The 21,042-nt window shown below is 37.9% G+C and overlaps 1 protein-coding gene across 1 annotated transcript in view; it reads left to right on the top strand.

Moving 5' to 3' along the window:
* The first annotated feature begins 9,962 nt into the window (after positions 1–9,962).
* Positions 9,963–21,042, top strand: part of METAP1 (methionyl aminopeptidase 1) — a 45,920-nt gene continuing 34,840 nt past the window's right edge. The window contains exons 1-4 of the mRNA XM_021717745.1: positions 9,963–9,977; positions 12,009–12,060; positions 16,260–16,372; positions 17,400–17,460. Coding sequence (XP_021573420.1) covers positions 9,963–9,977; positions 12,009–12,060; positions 16,260–16,372; positions 17,400–17,460 — 241 coding nt within the window. The remainder of the gene's footprint in view (positions 9,978–12,008; positions 12,061–16,259; positions 16,373–17,399; positions 17,461–21,042) is intronic.

Here is a 21,042-nt window from a genome sequence, read left to right as displayed (position 1 = left end):
TTCCCTCCTTCCTTTCAATTACTGGGTTGAATGGTAAATCTATTTTTCGTTCTTTGAGAAATCTCCAGACTGCTTTCCACATGGACTGCATTAGCTTACATTCCCACCAGCAGTGTATGAGTGTTCCCTTTTCTCCACATTCTGACTGGTGTAAGATAACATCTCATTGTGGTTTTGATTTACATTGCTCTGATGCTTAGTGAAGTTAAGCTTTTTTTTCATGTTTGTTGGCTACTTGTATGTCTTTTTTTTTTGAATAGGAGTTTCACTCTGTCACCCAGGCTAGAGTGCAGTGGCATGCTCATGGTCATTGCAGCCTTGATCTGCTGGGCTCAGGCTATCCTTTCAAGTAGGTGGAATCACAGGCACGTAACACCTTGGCTGGCTAATTTTTTGATTTATTGTAGAGGCAAGATCTTGCCCAGTTGCTCAGGATGCTCTCAAATCTGTGGGCTCAGGTAATCCTCTCGCCTCTGCCTCCCAAAGTGCTGGTATTACAGGCGTGAACCACTGCATCTGACTTTGTATGTCATCTTTTGAGAAGTGTCTGTTCATGTCCTTTGTCTACTTTTTAATGGGGTTATTTATTTATTTTTTTCCTGTTGATTGATTTAAGTTCCTTATGGATTCTGGATATTAGGCTTTTATTGGATGCATAGTTTGCAGATACTTTTTTCCTGTTCTGTAGGTTATCTATTTACTTTGTTGGTAGTTTCTTTTGCTGTGTAGAAGCTCATTAGTTTAACTGACTTTCTCTTTTTTCCATTGATTTTGAGAGTGATTTTGATTATTAGTTGGAGCATTTTAATAATAGCTGCTTTAAAATTTTGTCAATTAATTACAACATTATCATTTTAGCATTGGTGTCTGTTGATTATTTTTTTCTATGTGAGTTGAAATTTTCTTTGTTCTTTGTCAGGTAATTTTAGATCATATCCTGGAGATTTTGAATATTAGGAGATCTTGGGTCTTGTTTAAATTCTATGGAGAATGTTGATATTTTCGTTTTAGCAGGCTACTAATCTGGTTAAATTTAGGCTGCAAGTTCTAACCTGCCTTCTTTGAACTCTGGTTCCAGAAGTACTGCAAAAGTTTTCAAAGCTTTTGCAGTACTATTCAGATCTGTCCCAGTCCTCAGTTTGAGACTGAGATGATGGTTTGTTAGATCTGTTCTCACAAGCATCAGAACAACTTTATGGGGCCACTTTCTGCAGACTCTTCTTTATACTTTCTGGTTCCTTGGAAATCCCTGCTTTGGTCCTCCTACCAGAAAGCTGTGGTTTTTGTTACCTACATTGGTGCATTCTTCTTTTTTTTTTTTTTTTTTTTTTTTGAGTCAAGGTCTCACTCTGTCGCCAGGCTGGAGTGCAGAGGCATGCTCATGGCCACTGCAGCCTTGACCTGATGGGCTCAGGCAATCCTTCTGCCTCAGCCTTCCAAATAGCTGGAACCACAGGCACATGCCACCACACTTGGCAAATTTTTGATTTATTGTAGAGACGAAGTCTTACCAAGTTGCCCAGGCTGGTCTTACACCCCTGGACTCAGACAATCCTCTCATCTCTGCCTCACAGAGTGCTGGGATTACAGATGTGAGCCACTGTATCTGGCAGCACTCTTTCACTATGTCTGTGTCTGGGACTAAATGGCAGGAGGAGAGAGTGGATACAGCAGCAGGGTTTGACCTTATGCTCCTTAGACCACAGCTTCACTGATTAGAGAGAAAAATGCCCCTTCTTAAGGATTTTGGCTCCTACAAGCTCTTGTGGGCCACCACCTCAGGATTCCTCAGGACTGGGGCGTGGAGAAAATAGAGAAACCAAGATGGGGAGTTCTGCATTTTGAAAACAAGGAGTTCTCTTTCCTGTTTCTTGAGCCAGAACTAGAGGGTTTCTCTTGGAACACTGTGTTTGTGCCCATAGGATTTCAAAGCAGGGAAAATGATAAACTCATCACCAGTTCAGAGGTGTTTTGAAATTGGTTTTCCCTAATCTGCCTCTACTACTAGCTATTTACTTTTCAGAGTCTTTAAATAGTTAATTGCTCCATGCATTCTGTTGGATTTTACAGTTGGACTAAATCTATGATGCTTGTTTGCTTTGCTGCTTGTGGCCACTGATGTATCTGCTCTTTTTTTTTTAAACCTTGGCTTCCTAAGGGTTGCCTTTGTATCTGCCTAACTTAGTGTTCTTCCAAAGAATGGTCACAAATTATGCTTAAACGCCTTGAGCCAGTAGGCTTTAATTCTCTGTGATGGTCTCTGTGTGTGGGCCAGGGAGCACATTTGAACTGTCAGACTTCGGGTTCCGCTGGCTCTTGCATCTCCTTTCCCAGAGCACATGTTCCCTGGGCAGAGTGTGTGAGTCACATACAAAGCCCACAGGAATCCCTAACTGCCTAACTGCATGTAAGCTTTTTTACTGGGCCAGGTGGCCTTTGGGAGGCTGAGGTGAGTGGATTACCTGAGCCTGCAGGTTCGAGACCTACCTGGGCAGCGAGACCTCATCTCTACAATAAATAAAAAAAATCAGCTGGGCGTGGTAACGCATGCCTGTAATTCTGGCTACTTGGAAGGCTGAGGCAGAAGGATTGCCGGAGCCCAGCAGGTCGAGGCTGTGATGGCCGGGAGGGGCCACTGTGCTCCAGTCTAGGCGACAGCGTAAGACTCCAACTCAAAAAAAAAAAAACAAAAAAAACAAAAAAAGATATATATGTAGGGGCATCATCTTTTCATTTTTTGAGTTGGAGTCTCACTTTGTTGCCCAGGTTGGAGTGCAGTGGGATGTTCACGGCCACCACAGTCTCAACCTGCTAGGCTCAGGTGATCCTTCCACCTCAGCCTTCCAAGCAGCTGGAAACACAGGCGTGCGCCACCATACCTGGCTAATTTTTTGATTTATTGTAAAGATGAGGGCTCACCAAGTTGCCCAGTCTGGTCTTGAACCCATGGTTTCAGGCAGTCCTCTTGTCTCTGCTTCCCAAAGTGCTGGGATTACAAACATGAGCCACTGGGCCTGACTGGCATCATTTTTTCAAATTGAGAATTTAAATTGCTTTTAAAAATAATATAATTGATGATCATTAGAACTGAGCATACATTATTGGTCATATGTTTTATGCTGTTGTTTTCCTTATTTTATAGTTAAGGAAAGTGAAATTTATAGATTATTAATATATTTTCACTCCAGTGACTTACAGCTCATAAGTACCAAACTAGAATAAAAGTCTGTTGAATTTCAAAGTCCGTGATTTCTCACACCAGTCAGAATGGCTATTATTAAAAGATCAAAAAACTACAGACATTGGTGAGGTTGCAGAGAATAGGGAACCCACTGCTGGTGAGAATATAAGTTAGTAAGCCCCTGTGGAAAGCAATTTGGAGATTTCTTAAAGTTCTAAAAATAGATTTACTATTCAACCCAGCAGTCCCACTACTGGGTGTATACCCACAGCATAAATTATTCCACCAAAAAGACATATGTGCTCATGTTTGTTGCAGCACTGTCAACAATAACAAACACATGGAACTAACCTAGGTGTCCATCAGCAGTGGACTGGATAAAGAAAATGTGGTACAACTACATTGTGGAATACTACATAGCCATAAAGAAGAATGAAATCGTGTCTTTTGCAGCAAGATAGATGCATGCAGCTAGAGACCATCATTCTAAGGAAATTAACACAAATCAGAAAATTGAATACCACATGTTCTCACTTACAAGCAGGAGCTGACCAGATGCAGTGGTTCATGCCTATAATCCTAGCACTGTGGGAGGTGAAGACGAGATTTCCTGAGCTCAGGGGTTCAAGACCAGCCTGAGCAACATGGTGAGACCTTGTCTCTAAAATAAATCAAAAAATTAACTGGGCGTGGTGGCACATGCCTGTGTTTCCTGCTACTTGGAAGGCTGAGGCAGAAGGATTGCCTGAGCCCAGCAGTTTGGACTGCGGTGGCTGTGAGCATACCACTGCACTCCAGCTTGAGTGACAGAGTGAGACTTCAACTAAAAAAAAAAAAAAGTGGGAGCTAAACACTGGGTGCACACAGTTGTAAGGATGGGAACAACAGACACTGGAGACTTCTAAAGGAGGGAGGGAGTAGGGAGAATGTTGAAAAACCACCCATTGGGTACCATGCCCATCACCTGGGTGACACAAGCTTAATAGAAGCCACAACCACACCATCATACAATATACCTATGAAATTAAAATACAATAAGATAAAAAACGAAAAAAAAGTTCATGGTTTTAGCCACTGCCCTAACCTTAGTTTGAAAATTGAATATGTCTTAGAAAATTGTGTGGATTTTGAGTTGTCACTACTTATAAAACACTTCATGAATTGTGAGTTGTCCCTAGCAATAAGTAAGAAGTATGATTTTTCTGTAAAAATAATTTTAAAAATAGGTGTAGGCACTTATTTTTTGTCACATTTAAAATACATCTTTTACCCTCCCTCTCTGATGGTTCCCTTTCCTCCTCCTTTCTAAAAGTAGCATGTAAATGACCGGGTGTGGTGGCTCACACCTGTAATCCCAGCACTTTGGAAGGTGGAGGTGAGAGGATTGCCTGAGTCCGGGAGTTTGAGACCAGCCTGGGCAACTTGGTGAGACCCCGTTTCTAAAAATAAATAAAAAATTAGCCAAGTGTGTGGTGGTGCACGCCTATAGTTCCAGCTACTGAGGCGGAAGGATTGCCTGAGCTCGGCAGGTCAAGACTGTGATAGCCATGAGTGTGCCACTGCACTCCTGCCTGAGAGAGTGAGATGCCCACTCTAAATGAATGAATGAATGAATGAAGCATATAAATGGCCAGGCGCGTATGGCTGATGGCTCATACCTGCAATCTCAGCACTTTGGGCAGTGGAGATGGGATGATTGCCTTAGTTGAGGGGTTTGAGACCAGCCTGGGTAACTTGGCGAGACCTCGTCTCTACAGTAAATAAAAAAATTAACTGAGCATGGTGGTGTGCACCTGTATTTCCAGCTACTTGGAAGTCTGGGTGGAAGGATGACCTGAGCCCAGCAGGTTGAACCTGCGGTAACCGTGAGCATGCCACTGCACTCCAGACTGAGTGACAGAGTGAGACTCCAATTCAAAAATAAGCAAGTAAATAAACAAATGTAGTATGTAAATATCTTTGTTCTCATATGAGTCAGTTAGGATAAGAAAGTTATTTTATTTAAGAAAATGTGTTCTAGCTTCTGTGAGGGTAAAAAAAGTGCTGGATGATAATTTGAAAGTAAAAAAGTTACAAATAGGTTATCTCTGATAGCTAAAGGTAGATCTCATTTTGCGGTTTTGATATGCATTAATTTAGTTACCACAGTTTAGTTAAATAAAACCAGTACCCTACCAACATAGTTCAGATTGAAACATTATATTCACGTGAACTAAACTTTGCTGCTGGTGCCTCAGTCTGAGGGTCACTCCGTAAATAGCAGGTGTGCATCTTGACCAACGGCCTCCTTCCACTCCTTTTAGAGCCTGTCAGTGACTGGTCACTGCATCTGAAACTAAGGTCACATGCAGACAACAAAGTGTGTAGCTGTGTTGCTTTCTTGTTTCCCAGTGGTAAGCTCAAGTGACATTTTACAAAAATGGATAAGGAAAAGAAGTAATCAACCAACAAAAGAAATTGATAGCAAAGAGATAAGTGATAATGCTAGAAGTGAAATGAAATCAAACATGAAGTTGTTGAAGAAATATGTGGGCATATCATGGGAATGTTGACATTGCTGCTTTTTAGGGACCCTGTACCAGAGGAACTTGGTGAGGTGAATCCTTGGATATAAATGAGGTCTTGAACTCTTGGGTGTAGGCAATCCTCTGTCTCAGTCTCCCAAAGTGCTTGGATTACAGGCATGAACCACCGCACCTAGGCTTCTCTCAAGACTTTTGAGCACATTCGACATTTAATTAATTTTATATTGGAACTCTCTTGGACCTCGCTCTTTCGCCAATAAGAACTGGCATCATAGATTCCCTTTGTGTTTGTCATGACTTGTTTGTTCATCAGTTTTCCTCTATCTTGGTATAGTTTCTTGTTTTTGTATAATATCTCCTCCAGTAGCTTTCTGAGAAAGGTTGTATAGGAGGTAAAATTTTGAAATTTTGCATATGTTAAAATGTCTTGTTCTACCCTGAAGCTGGGTATAGAATCCTAATTTGGAAGTTATTTTCTCAGAGTTTTTATGTTATTGCTCGTTTTCTTTTAGCTTCCAGTGTTGTTGAAAACCTGATGCCGCTAGGATTCAGCATCTTTTGTGTATCGTCTCTTCCCCTTATCTCTGGAGGCTTGTTGGAACTTCTCTTGTCTTCAGGATTATGACATTTCATATTGTAACCTTGAATGGGCTGATTGCTATTCTTTGTGAGCCCCTTCAACCTGGAAACTTCTGTCTGGAAACTTTAAGTTATTTCTTTGATCTCCCCTCTCCATTTTCTTTCTGAAATTCTATTATTCAAATGTTAGATTTGTTGGCTTAATTGCTGATAACTCTTTAGTTTCACGTTTTAGTCATTTCGTTCTACTTTTGGGGAGATTTCCTGAATTTCGTCTTTATTTTGACATAGTCAGAAGTAGTGGTGCAGCTACCCTATGGCCATGGTAGGATTTTACCTCTGTGCCTAGTAGACCATAGGGCTTCTAAAACAACTTGGACTGCGGTTCTGGCTCCTGTCTTGAACTTCTGTCTTCTCTCCCTCTTTCCCCATCACCATTCCTCTCCTGACTGGCAGCCCTGGTACCATAAACATCTCTGCTTATAGGCTAGACTGGAAGTAGGAAAAGCAAATGAAACTCCAGTCTGCCTCATCATTTTTGCCGATCATACTTTTGATAAGGAAGAGAAGAGATTGAAAGTGCTGACTGAAGTTGTGTTTCTTAAAATAAATCACTTGTCTTTGCCCTTTCCATTTAAAAATTACTATGAATCATTAGGAGTTCCTTTTTTTTTTTTTGAGTCAGAGTCTAACTCTGCCTTCCAGGCTGTAGTGCAGTGGCACACTACAGCCACTGCAGCCTCAACCTGCTGGGCTCAGGCGATCCTTCTGCCTCAGTTTTCCAAGTAGCTGGAACTGCAGGTGCATGCCACCACACCTAGCTAATTTTTTTGGTTTATTATAGAGACGAGGTTTTGCCAAGTTGCCCAGGCTGGTCTCGAACCCCTGGACTCAGGCAGTCCTCTTGCCTCGGCCTCCCAAAGTGCTGGGATTACAGGCTTGAGCTGCCACACCCGGCCTCTTTTTTTTTTTTTCCTTGAGTCAGGTTCTAACTCTGTCTCCCAGACTGGAGTGCAGTGGCACAGTCGTGGCTCACTACAGCCTCAATCCTCAACCTCCTGGGCTCAGGTGGTTCTTCTACCTTCGCTCTCTGAATAGCTGAGACTGCAGGTGCATACCACCATGCCAAGCTTATTTTTTGATTTTTTTTTCTTTGTTTGTTTGTAGAGATGAGGTCTTACTATTGTTGCCTAGGCTGGTGTTGAACTCCTGGGCTCAAGCAATCTTCCCATGGCCTCCCAAAGTGCTGGAATTACAGGTGTGAGCTGCTGTGCCTGGCCCTGAATCATTAGGAATCGACTCCATAAATAAGCAAAAAAAATCTTCAGCAAGACTGAGATTAGTTTTTCACCTTATTTCTGTGTAGTAATTTCTTGTATTAGGTTCCTGTGGCTGTTATAACAAGTTAGCACAAACTGAATGGTTTAAAACAACAGCACTTTATTCTCATAGTTCTGGAGGTCAGAAGTGCCAAATTAGTATCTCTGAGTTTAAATGAAGCCTAGAGGATGTTCTAGGAGATAAGCTATCCTTTCTTTGCCTCTTCTACCTTCTGGTGACTGTTGGCATTCTTTGATTTGTGGCCCCATCACTCCAGTCTCTGCCTCCCTGGTCACATTATCTCCCCTTCAGTGTGTGCAGTCTCCCTTTACCTCTTTCTTGTAAGGATACATCTTATGGCATTTAGGGCCCACCTAGATAATTCAGGGTAATCTCCCTGTCACAAAATCCATAATGTGTCATATCTACAAAGCTGCTTTTTCCAAACAAGGAAACATTTTACAGGTTCCAGGGATTAGGATCTGATATCTTTGATGGCTATTTATTATTCAGTTACCATTATCACCTTTACTCCACACCTTTTTTTGGTCTCATATTAATAAACAGGTGAGTGACAGGCTTGTTTATGCTACCATTCTTTAAGTTTTTGTTTCTCACAATCTGATACAATTTCTGATGGATGTATTTTTCCAAAAAAAGTATAGATTTTTTTCTGATGTCTCTAAAGCTGGACATTTTGGGACTGGAACAGCAGTTCCACAGAAGTCATGAGGGGCCCAGGCTTCTTGGGTATACTTGTCGTGTGGTCACACAACTGCTGTGACATCTCTGACAGCTCCTCTGAGTTTATAGCAGGAAGCAGGGAAAGGGTGAAGATTAAAAAATGGGTTTCAGGGAAACCCTCCTGTTTTCTTTTCTTTCTTTTTATTTTTGTAGAGACAAGGTCTCACTATATTGTCTAGGCTAGTCTTGAACTCCTGGCCCAAGTGATTCTCCTGCCTCAGCCTTCCATAGTGCTGGGGTTACAGGCGTGAGCCACTGCACCCAGCCTAACCTGCCTGGTTTTTTTTTTTTTTGAGTTGGAGTCTCACTCTGTTGCCCAGGTTGGAGTGCAGTGACACGCTCACGGCTACCGCAGCCTTGACCTGCTGGGCTCAGGAAATCCTTCTGCCTCAGCCTTCCAAGTAGCTGGAACTACAGGCACGCGCCACCACGCCTGGCTTATTTTTTTGATTAATTGTAGTGATGAGGTCTCACCAAGTTGCCCAGACTGGTCTCAAACCCGCTCAGGCAGTCCTTTCACCTTGGCCTCCCAAAGTGCTGGGATTATAGGTGTGAGCCACCGTACCCAGCATAACCCACCTATTTTCTAAGAAGCTTTCCAGAAACCCTGCCCAACAACTGGATTTACATTTTGTTGGCCAGAATAGATCACATGACCACTTGTATCATCGAGGAGTCTGGGAATGTGTTTTAGCTGGATCAAGTCCCAACTATAGCAAAATTCTGTTGCTGTTAAAGAAAGGGGAGAGTGGCTATAAAGGGTAGTAGGCAACTTGCAGTTTGTTCTAGAAGGAAATAATAAACAGTTTACATTTTCATCTGCTACTAGGAAGAGTCTTTTGTGTATATAATCACATAAACTGTATTCATTCTCCAGTATATATCAAAGATCTCTTCAATGCCAGGCTGTGATAAGCCTTGGGGTGTCAGTGGCTCCCATATATTGGTACTTACTATATTATTTACATAAAGTTAAAAAAATAAGAACAATATTAAACAAGTGGGAAATTTGACCTTGTTTTTGTAAAACTAGTCTATCATTGTCTGGCTTAATAGAAGTAGTTGCAATTCTTAGTGAGTTCTCAAGGTGCTCATCAGAAATGTTTGTTTGAACTTGGCTTCATAATTGAAAAGAGCTGCTCACAAATGTATGTGCTGCCAAAATGTGATATGAATAAGATGTGACTGACAACTTCAAAAATGGAACTACACCTGGGGTCGCGAAGAAAACACTAAAAAACACATGATGTTAAAGGATTTTGTGGAGCCACATTACTAACTGTCCTAGGCCACATGTGACCTGCAAGCCTCGGGTTGGACATGTCTAGTCTACATTATAGATGGTAGCAATCTCACTTTATACATGAGGTAACTGAGGATCCATGAGAATGGCTATTATTGTAATTTCCTAGATTTGAAGATAGAATTTTAGAGCTTAGAATGGTATAGGTAATACATGGTAGAGCTTAATCAGACCTGTGCTTTCTAGTTCCATGTTTGGTGCTAACTTGTTTTGAATAGAAAACACACACACACACACACACACACACACACACACACACACACACACACACACACACACACACACGTATACAGTAAAGCATTAAGAAAGCATGGCCTTTAGTCAGGTAATCCCGGTTTGGAGTCCTAGTTCTGTCTGTTGTAGTTCTGTTCTGATAGACAAACTACTTAGCTTGTCTGTACTTCAGTTTTGTCATCGGTATTATGGGCACGATGCCATCTATCTTGTAGGATTTTTGTGAGGATTAAATTAGAGTGCAAATATTTAGTAAATGGTAACTTAAAGATATTGTTACTAATGATTATTATATAACAATCTTTGATGTCTTCATTGTTGTGGTTTAACACTTTCTTATTTTGTATAGGTATAGTAATACTGAAGAAATCACTTTTTCCCATTTTATTTATTGGGACTATCAATTCATTGTAACATTCTTTTGTGGCAGAATCACAGATTAATATTTTTCTACCAATTTCGGAAGGGGGTAGGGGAAGAACTAATCTTTTTGCCAGTTGTGAATGGTTTTTGCAGTTTGACAAGAGGAACAAACTCTGTTTTGTCTCCTGTATTAGTTTTCTGTAGTTGCCGTAACAAATTGCCACAAAATTTGGTGACTTCACACAACACAGATTTATTATCTTACAGTGTGGTAGGTCTGAAGTCTGACACCGGTCTCACAGGGTTGGCAAGTCTGCATCCCTCTCTGATTTAAGGGAGAGTTCATTTCTTTATTCTTTCAGTGTCTAGAGGCTGCCCACATCCTGTGGCTTATGACCACCTTCATCCATCATCAAGGCAGTCATGTAACATGTGGATGTCTTATAGTCTTATATACTTATAGTCTGTTTAGGTTGTAGTAGAAGGAATAGGGATGATCTGGATTTTCTTAACTGTTATGGACTGTGAGGGCATCTAAGGAGGAGGGAAAGTAAGTGAAGATCCTGGCTCAGGAGGGAGAAGTTGACCCTGGACAGAAGCCTTTGGGCAGTCCTTTAGGGATGGCAGCTTTAGTGTTGCTGGTGAAATGTGGTTTGGTTACTAACAACCCTAGGGAGTTTTTTTTTTTTTTTCTAAGCTTTTCTTTCTTCTATATCTCATATTTTTTATAACTGCAAAGATAAATCATTTGTAGGAATTTGTGAAATTTTGTTAGCATTTTTAATGGTGTTTTTAACTTAGAACTCTTTGAAGTAGATACTGTAGAAATCAAAGTATAAATAATGTCTGTGTTTGGTAGAATTATTTTTCTAATTTATGACCTGAGGTCCTTCCTTAAATTCATTTTAATACTTGAATTATTTCTCTAGTTTGTTACTACTTCTTCTGCTGCTGCCTTTTTTTTTTTTTTTTTGGTAGAGATAGGATCTTGCTGAGTTGCCCAGGCTGATCTCACATTCCTGGCCTGGGGCCATCCTCCCTCTTTGGCCTGCCAATGTGCTGGGATTACAGGCGTGAGTCACCATGCCCGGCCCCAATTTGTTACTTCTTACTATAAAAGTATTTGAAATGTGTTGAATGAGCATCTTTTCCTAAATGATAAGTCTTGTCTTGTCTTTGAGTTATTCATCTATTCTGATGAGTCAGTCAAGCACTTATTGACACCCCACTGTGCCAGGCTTCTGTTTGGCTTTGGGTTGTAGTGGTAAACTTTGGTATAGTCCCTTCCTTCCCACAGCTTGTGGCCTTGGGGCTGTCGGCATGTAGCAAACGTAGTAACTATTCAGATGGATGATTTTAGTGTGTGTATAACTGATTGAGAATCTAACTACTATATATAGTGGAAGAATCGGCAAACATTTTTCTTTGTAATTTTTTTCCAGTGTATGTTTAATTGGCTAATGGTTCTTTAGAAATACTTGAAAATAATTTGGTGACATACAATTGAAATATAACCATGACTGCTATTTAACATATTGACTAATGTTTCTTGTTTGAAGTATAAGTTTAGATTGCTTTTTGAGGTGAAATTTTGAATAGGTATAATTTCTTAAACTTTTCCCAAATATTTAATTTGCAAAGTTACAGGTTTCATTTTTTGCAGATAAGGTTAATAATAACTATTTTTTGTCTACAACATTCCTTAAAATGTTTCTGATTAAGGAAGTCCTGACACTAGTTTCCATTTTTGTTCATTTAGGAATGTTTTCAAGGAAGTTGGGCTACTCACAAATTACTGCATAAGAAAGCAAGTAAGTAAAATCACATATTTTTGTACCATTTGTCTTAGAAGTGGCTTTTGTGCCAGAAACCAAGAATTGTTTCAGTTCTGAAAGCGTATATTTGAATGTCTTGAAAGTATAATCCTGAAAGCCAGAATTACGAGATTTTAGATTCTTTGTGATACGTAGTCACGTAAGTAACATGTGGCTATATAATATATCTTTGTTATTTTGTATCACATATTTAACATGAAAACATGAGATAGTTGCTAGGATCAGTGGATCTTGCTTGAGCAATACCTGATAGTGTACTAATCTTTTAACCCCAACTAGTCTTTGCTGGAAGTGTTTGCAAATTGTAGGCAGGGGACACGGGAGCTATTTGGCTTCATTTAGCCAGATCCCTATTCCTTTTGTTTAATTTCAGTTTTTATTGCCTTTTCTACCCAACATTATATTACTTTTTATTTTTTATTCTTGGTGTTTTAATGTTATTACCTGCAGTCTACTGTTTACTTTTTTTCCCCCTGTTTTCCAGAAATGTTTTTTGGGGTTTATTTAAAATAAAGTTTTTTTAAAACTTACCTTTTTTGATGTATTTGGCTTCATAGAGTAGAACTATTGCTTGCTTCTTAGCTATTGCTGTCAGCCACACCTATGTAGCTATGATTTGAATAACCTTTCTCGCTCCAGCTAATTTATCCTGCAGATTCATGCCATTAGTGTGGCTGGTTTAAGACAGCCTGTCACAATTACCTAAAAATTGACAAGGGCTCTCTGTTCTTTAGTATTGCCAACCTGATGGATGAAGGCTTGGCAGACAGTACGTGGTTCTTGGTGTAGGGTTTTTGTTTTAACTTGACTGATCTTGGTGTCTTGTATTCATCTTCTTGTGTATTTTTAGGAGTTACCTGATTTATGAAGTTTGATAGATTGTTTTTACCAAAATAAATCTAATTGAGGCCAGCCAAACCACTGTGTGAAGGAAAAGGAAATACAAATTTTAAAGAATTTATTTTCTGTGGTTGTATAAAGTAATGCCTGTACTTAATGGAAATGCTAGGCTATTGTGGGAGGAAATGTGGTTAGAAATGAGGTAAAATGATGAGAATAAATGTAAGTTTATCAAAGCATAAAAGACAGGATTTGTTAATTTTTATTTGTTGCCTAAAATCAAAGTGTGGAGATAGGTTTAAATAATGTCATATAACGTATAACGTGATTCACTCATGCATTACACCCTGTGGTTCTTTGTGTTAGGCATTTTGCAGAGCTTTTTGATCTGATTATTAGCATTTTTTTACCCAGGAAGCTAAAGTATAGGAAAGTATAAAGGGTTGAGGTTAGGCAGTATGTCAATAAAAGAGCTTATAGTGGGTCTCTGCCTCAGGTTTGCTCACTGAAGTGTGCCATTTTCTTCAATACTGGATGTCTAAGGGCAGAGCAATTTCATTTTGACGTACTATACTGTAAGAGAATTAAACAGCAGGTGTTGCCTATTTAAAATAAATGTAGTTATTACAATTGGGCTTAGGCTATTTGGATTTTACTTATGCCTCTAGGTTTTAGTGTGGTGCCATCTTGTTGTTGGTGTCCTCTTGGATCTTGTGGGCTGATTTTCTTCTGTGGGTGCGCCTAATGGTCTTAATCCCTTTGGACTCTGTTGTATAAATGTAACCCTTAGCTGGTCAGCCCTGTATCTGTCACACGCTAGTAAACTGATGCCAAGTATATTGTTGTGGGTAGCAGTCCTAGAGAAGGGAGTGATATTGGGGAAGGGTGATCTCTAGAGATGAGAAGAGTATTCAGAAAGGCATTAGGGAAAAAGAATGCTGGGAGAGGAGGGAACCAGGACATCTTAAAAGTGAGAATTCATTCCAAGAAACAATGGTGAGATAACGCACAGCAAGCAGTTCTTATCATGAAGATGATATACTAATTAATGATCTCTGATTAAGAATGCCTGATTTACATCTATGTTTATGTAAATTACTATAATTTGCTTTTAATATCGTTGACTGGTTTTGATGTTGGAGCAATTCTTGTCTGGCCTCAAGAATTAAAATGGGAGATAGCTCCTCTCATTTTCTGAAATAAATTATGTAGAATTGGTATTATTTCTTCCTTAAATGCTTAGTAGGATTCACAAGTGAACCATTTGGATCTGGAGTTTCTTGATTGCAGAAACTTAATTTTTTGTACAGGCCTTAGGAAATTTTCAAGTTATTTAAATGACTCAAAGGCAGGATTTATTTTTCATGTATCATAGTAAAGAAGACCCTTCAGATTGTAAAGCCCTTAATTAAAATCATATAATACTGATTCTTGGGGGACATTTTAAAAAATACTTTATCTCCTGCCAGAGCATACTTAACTAGTATTTCTTTTTAGTTTGATCTGTAAAAGTTGTAGCACTTCACATCTGCAGACTGTATTATTCTACACTTTTGGTATATCACTGACATATTCAGTATGTTACTTTGTCTCCCATTTTCCTGAAGTAAAAGTTGGAAGAATTTGACAGGTATCTGTTAAATAGTCAAAAAATATCCTATAAAAACTCCATTTAATAAAGGAACTATAATAACACTTTTTCTTCTTCACCCTTACCCATTCACACAGGTGTGCTTGATTTTGGGGTTACAGAGAAAAAGTATTAGGTATTGTTTCAGAACTGGCTTCATCAAACTTCTTGACCATGGATTACTCTAAGCCTCACCCCCAGAATACTGAAATCATAGTTTTGTTGTGAGGATTAAATAAGCAAATCCATGTGAAGTGGCTAGCACATGTACTGTACATAGTAAGTGCTCAACAGCTATTTTAATGATCCTCTCTGGAAGAATTGAGTCAGAATTTTGAACAGAAAATCCTGTTCCAGGCAAAGCTAAGCTATACTTTGTGTCAGTTGACTAGAGGAGGCAATTGGTATAGACCTTTTCTTTCTTTCTTTTTTTGAGTTGGAGTCTCAGTCTGGCACCCGGCTGGAGTGCAGTGGCACGCTCCCGGCCACCGCAGCCTCAACCTGCTGGGCTCCGGCAATCCTTCTGCCTCAGCTTTCCAAGTAACCGGAACTACAGGTGTGCATTACCACACCTTGCTAAATTTTGATGTATTGTAGAGACGAGGTCTCGCCAAGTTGCCCAGGTGGGTCTCGAACCCGCCGGCTCAGGCAATCCACTCGCCTCGGCCTCCCAAAGTGCTGGGATTACAGGCTGAGCCACCGAGCCCCACCGGCATAGACCTTTTCAAAGGGTAAATCCTGGCTAACATGTGCTTTGGACTCGACCTTACACGTATTAGGTACTCGTGATCTTACAGCATCTTTCATTGTGATGTTTGAAAGACAGCTGTTGGGTGTTCATTTACAGTGCTCTGTGCTTTCACAAACTTTTAAAAAAGACTAGTTATGCGATTTTGCTACCAACCCCAGCTCAATTCAGATTTATTAGGCGTCTGTTGTGTTCTAGCACTTTAGGCTCAGAGCAAATTGATCCTAACTCAAGTCTGAGTTTCCATAAGTAAATTATACCTAGAGATTAGATCAGAACTTGCCACATTCAACCTTAGTTGTCTAGAAAACTTCTAGGTTACGGTGTTTGCTTTCAATTCTCTTTTGAATGTGGATTGTGGAAAGGTTTGGTAGGGCTTATAATTCATATTTTAAAATAAGCCTCCTGTAAATTGACGTTGTGGTGAGAATACATTTAGCATTTACTTGAGAAAAGCAGACTATGAACTGTTCCTGTTCTATATTGTATAAAAACTTGTAATATGTTTAGATAAGGATTTTTCTTCCAAGGCAGTTAGATCCTCTGACAGAAGTTACAGGGGGTTATGGATACAGAAATAAAGCCATAGCATTGATGATTTAGGTTAGAGTGGAAGTTTGCTGGATTTTTGTGTCTGGGCTCTTTAGCTTGGTTTTAAAACAAGTGATAATTTTTCAGTTTTTTTTTTTTAATTTAGTTTAATTTTATGTTGTATTTTTTTGAGTCATAGTCTTACTCTGTTGCCCAGACTGAAGTGCAGTGGCATAATTATGGCTTACCACAGCCTTGACCTTCTGGGCTTAGGTGATCCTCCTGCCTCAGCCTCCTGAGTAGCTGGGACCACAGGCTACAAACAAGTGACAGTGACAGTGTGCTGCTCCTTAGTAACTTGGCCACTGAAACATTCCTTTTTCTCCCTCTCCCTCTTCCTCTTACGTCTATTCATCCATCTCTCAGAAGATGAAAAGGCAAAGCGAGAAGTGTCTTCCTGGACTGTAGAAGGTGATGTTAACACTGACCCATGGGCAGGTTATCGGTATACTGGTAAACTCAGACCACATTATCCACTGGTGAGTAAACCAGGTAATAGGAACTTACATTCCAATTTTCAGTTTTCTTAAAATGATACTTATAATTTGTATTCCAATAAGGAATCATATACTCAGGATTAAGTTTACAGGAACTTGCATTCTAGCTCTTTAGCTCTCTTAGTACATTATTTGGGATCTTGTCATTTGGCAATTGTGGAAGAAGTGGAAAAACGTTTAGATGAAAGGACTATCTTTTTAATGAAAAAAAGTATGTGGTAGGTTTGAATAGATATTTTGTCGCTGTCATGATGGCAGTGTATATAGACATCCCTTGGTATCCGTGGGAGATTGGTTCCAGGAAGTCCCTTCTTCCCCTGCATGGTTACTGAAATCTGCTGATACTCAAGTTCCATGGTTATGCATCTATGGATGCGGAACCCACAGATACAGAGGCAAGATTGTAAGTCGTGTTTCTAAAATTACTTTATCATGATATATTTCGGCCTTAATTTTGTTATGGCATTTCTGCTGCTCTTTCCCCTTCCTGTGGCCTTGGCAGATGACACCCAAAGTTTTAACATAGGAGTCATGCAAGCAGACATCTATTTGTCATCCTTAAATATTTAAATTCTCTTGTTTTGGATTTTCTTTTCACAAAATAAGTATTTTTTAATATAAAAAACTTGGAAAAATAGAAAAAAACATAAATTTCTTAGAGATAGTGACTAAGAACATGCTGGTGTATATTTACTTTGAGACATTATTGTTGTTAGCTTGCCAATTTGTTTGGAACAATACGGGCACTTTGTAGTCTATATCTAATCTTAACTTCTTAATGTCTTTGACCACTCTCTCGCTTTCTTAAATATCACAAGAAAGGGTGGCATTAACACTAGGAAAGTAAAGCTTAATCTTAATGAAGTAGATACCTATTATAATATTTAAGGTATCACTAAAAACCTTTTCATTTAAAGACTTTTGCATGAAACGTTTTATTTTTTCTCCTGGTTTTATCTATTTATTTTGTTAGTAAATTGATTTTAACTAATCTCCTTGATATTTTTAGATGCCAACAAGGCCTGTGCCAAGTTATATTCAAAGACCAGATTATGCTGATCATCCCTTAGGTAAGTTCTGCTGTATTGATTCTTCATTTTTTAATTTGTGGGCTTGATGACTACTGCAAGAGAAGAGTGCTTTCTTGTTGAAATTTTTAGTGCTGGACTCCTAATAAATATAAACATTGTGTTTTCAAGCCACCTTAGAACACTTAAGAGAATTGAAGATCCCCCTGCATTAATCTATGCAATTCTGAAAACATTGTTTATGTAGCCGTTAAAGACCATATTCACAATAATACGGTATTTTATGCTGTTTTGTCAGCTTCTAGATTTAAAAAAAGCAGTTTTAATTTTAACATGTTCTTATACCTAAATTAAATAATATCTATTTAGGTGAAAGCAGATTGTGGAAGCCTGAGTGAGTGTATAACTAAAGACTCTGGACTGTAACAGTAATAGAAATAGTAGTAATGATGGTGATGATGATAGTAATGCTAGAATAATGATGATGATCTATAATAGTAACCGGTATTTATTTTTTGCTTAACTACATGTCAGGCACTGTGCTAAGTTCTTTGCACGTGTTACTGCATTTAACACTTTCAACACTCCTGAGGTAGGTTCTGTTGTCTTCTCCACTTTATAGATAGTGACATTGAGACACCCAGAGATGATAGGTAATTTGCAACACAGGTCAGTGGAAAAGTCTCTGACCTTACTCAGGCCCTGTCACATAATTTAAATTGGACTTTGTGAAATTACTGATTTTGCATGCCCCAAAGGGTTGAATATCAACAACTTCATGTGGTTTAATCTAGTAAGCTATCTTGACTTTGTTCTCTGAGAAGTGGGGAACTGTATTAAGTTCTTATGAATATAATTTAAAATTTATTTAAATTCTATTACTTCAGATAAACTGAAGGAAAAGACAGCCCGAGTGTAGAACACTGTTGAGGATGTATAATTTCATTTTTCTCTATTTAATATGTTTAGATATAATATTAACTTGTATTTAAAAAAATAGACATAGACAAGGTAAATCCTAATGTTATGCAGTGAAGGTAAATCCTACTCCTGGGAGGTAACCACTTATATGAGTTTCTTACAGAACTTTTCAGAGGTATTCTTTTCAGAGGTAAACACATAAGGGTTCACCTTCTTTCCCCTCCATTTATACACAAAAGGAACAGACTTTTTACTTTGCTGTATTCTCCTAATATGTCTTAGAAATACTCCATATAAAGCACCTCTTTTTAGTGAATGAAGTTTCCATTATGTGAATGTATCATAATTTCTTTCTCTTTAAAAAAAATTTTGTATTTTAAATATGTGGGTACAATTCAGGGCTAGGTATACAAATGTTAATTATGCAGGTAGCCTTTTTTGCATAATTTCTTAAAACAGACTTCTGCTAATGAGTGTTTAGATCACTTCCAGGTTTATGCTTAATCAATTTGACTGCAATAACTATTCTTATATTAACATCTTTGCTCGTTAGTGAGCCTAAAGTAAAATAAGTGGATCATGCAGTTTTAACTTTGAAAGATAATTACAAATTTCAGAGATTTATTTTCAATTGTTGCTTCCATTAAAAAACATGTGGGAGCCTCTTTTCTCCTCTTTCCCAGCACAGTGTTTGTCAAGCTTTACGATCTTTGCTAATCTGAAAGATGGACAATTATATTTTGCTGCTATTTTAATTTGCATTTTTGAATTATGAGTAAAATTGAGCATGTTTTCATATGTGAAAAATCATTTATGTTTTCTTTCCTTTTGCAATGCCTTTTCATGTCTTTAGCCTTTTTCCCCGTTAGGTTACTAGTTTTTCCATACTGAGTTATAAGTTGTTCTTTATATTAAGTAAAATAATCCTTTGATATATGTGGTAACAGTGTTTTTTCTCAGTTGTATTTTGTCATTACATTTATGACATACTTTCAATATTCTTATACAGTATAGCTTATCAGTGTTTTCTTTTAAGGTGTATATGGCTCTATGACCTAGAAAGATGTTTTTTGGTTCAGAGGTTATAAAAACATTTTTCTTTATTTTCTTCCAGTGTTTTTATGGTTTCAGTCTTTGTGTATATGATAACAATTTTTTTCTATCTGAAACTTATTTAATATTAGGAGTTAAATAAAGATGCAAATTTATCTTTTTCTCAGAAGAATACCTTATTATCATATTATTGGTTATTTTAAAAAATTAATCTTTTTCTTACTGATTTGAAATGCAACCTATATAATTATATTAGATTCTCACATGTCTTTGGGTCTGTTTCTGGATTCTGTTCTGTTTCATTAACCTATTTGTCTAATAATGTGCCATTACCAAACTCTTAATTATCTTAGATATGTAATGTTTTAATGTTTGGTAGGCCTTGTTGCCCCTACCTTTCCTCTTTTTCAGAATTTTCCTGGCTATTCTTGCATGTTTGTTTTTCCATGTGAAATTTAGAATCAGCTTGTCTGGTTCCCAAAATTATCCTGTTGGCATTTTTAATTGGGATAGTATTAAATTTATAGATTAATTTTGGAAGAATTGACACCTTTACAATATTGAGTCTTCCTATCCAGGAACAGGGTATGTTTTTCTATTTTATTTGTTTCCTTTTATATCTTCCAGTGGTATTTCAGATTTTCTTCATGTAGATCTTTTATTATTAAGTTTATTCCTGGGTACTTTATCTTTTTAGTCATTTTTGTGAATAGTATTTTCTGGTTTTTTTTTTTTTAGCTCATTATTTGTATATGAGGGAGTTGTTCATTTTGCTGTATTTACCTTATAACTTGCCAACTTGATGAATTATTTCTGGTCAATTACCAGATAATTTTTCCCCCCTAGGGACATATTGACATAGCTGAAATTATAAGAATTTTTGCTTTTTTCTTTCTAATTTTGTATGTCCTATTTCTTTCTCTTGTTTAATAGCATCTGCTAGTATTGCCAGAGAACAGTGTTAAGTAATAGTGCTGATACTGGGCATTCTGTGATGTTGGTTCATGCTTTGAGATTTATATTTATCATGTTAAGTTGGTAGCTGGCCATGTTATCAGATTGTTTTTTTCTTTTGAGATGATTATTTAGTTTTTTTCTTAGATTATGACTGATGAATTAGATTAATAGATTTGCCAATGTTGAGCTATCCTTGCTTTCTATTCTGGATCTCACTGAGGTCATTGTATATTACATGTTTTTTGCATTCTGTTTGTTAATATTTTGGATTTTTTTCATCATACTTATACACAAGATTAGTTTATTTTTTGTTAGATTTTGAAATAATTGCAATATGGGCTTCATTGCTTTTAAATGTATATAAAAGTTGAATTAAACTGACACATTCTATTAGTGAAGATTCTTAAGGCAGTAGTTTTTAAACATTTTGGACTATGTCCCAGAGTAAGAAATGAGTTTTATAATGTGTGTGTGTGTGAATTAAGTCAAACATTTGACAGTAGCACTTATTCCTACTCTGTATTACACAATGTGATATTTTCTAATCCATTTATTTACTTAAAAAAATGTTAGTTGTAGCCCATAAAAGGTTACAAATTACAGTTTGAAAAATATTGACTTAGGTTCCTTTTTCTTTCTTTTTTTTTTTTTTGAGTTGGAGTCTCACTCTGTCGCCCAAACTAGAGTGCAGTG

The sequence above is a fragment of the Carlito syrichta genome, unplaced genomic scaffold (genome assembly GCF_000164805.1).
Source record: "Carlito syrichta isolate Samal-C Ts95f unplaced genomic scaffold, Tarsius_syrichta-2.0.1 Scaffold310768, whole genome shotgun sequence".
In the NCBI taxonomy this organism is placed as follows: domain Eukaryota; kingdom Metazoa; phylum Chordata; class Mammalia; order Primates; family Tarsiidae; genus Carlito; species Carlito syrichta.
This window is presented reverse-complemented; position numbering and strand designations above follow the sequence as displayed.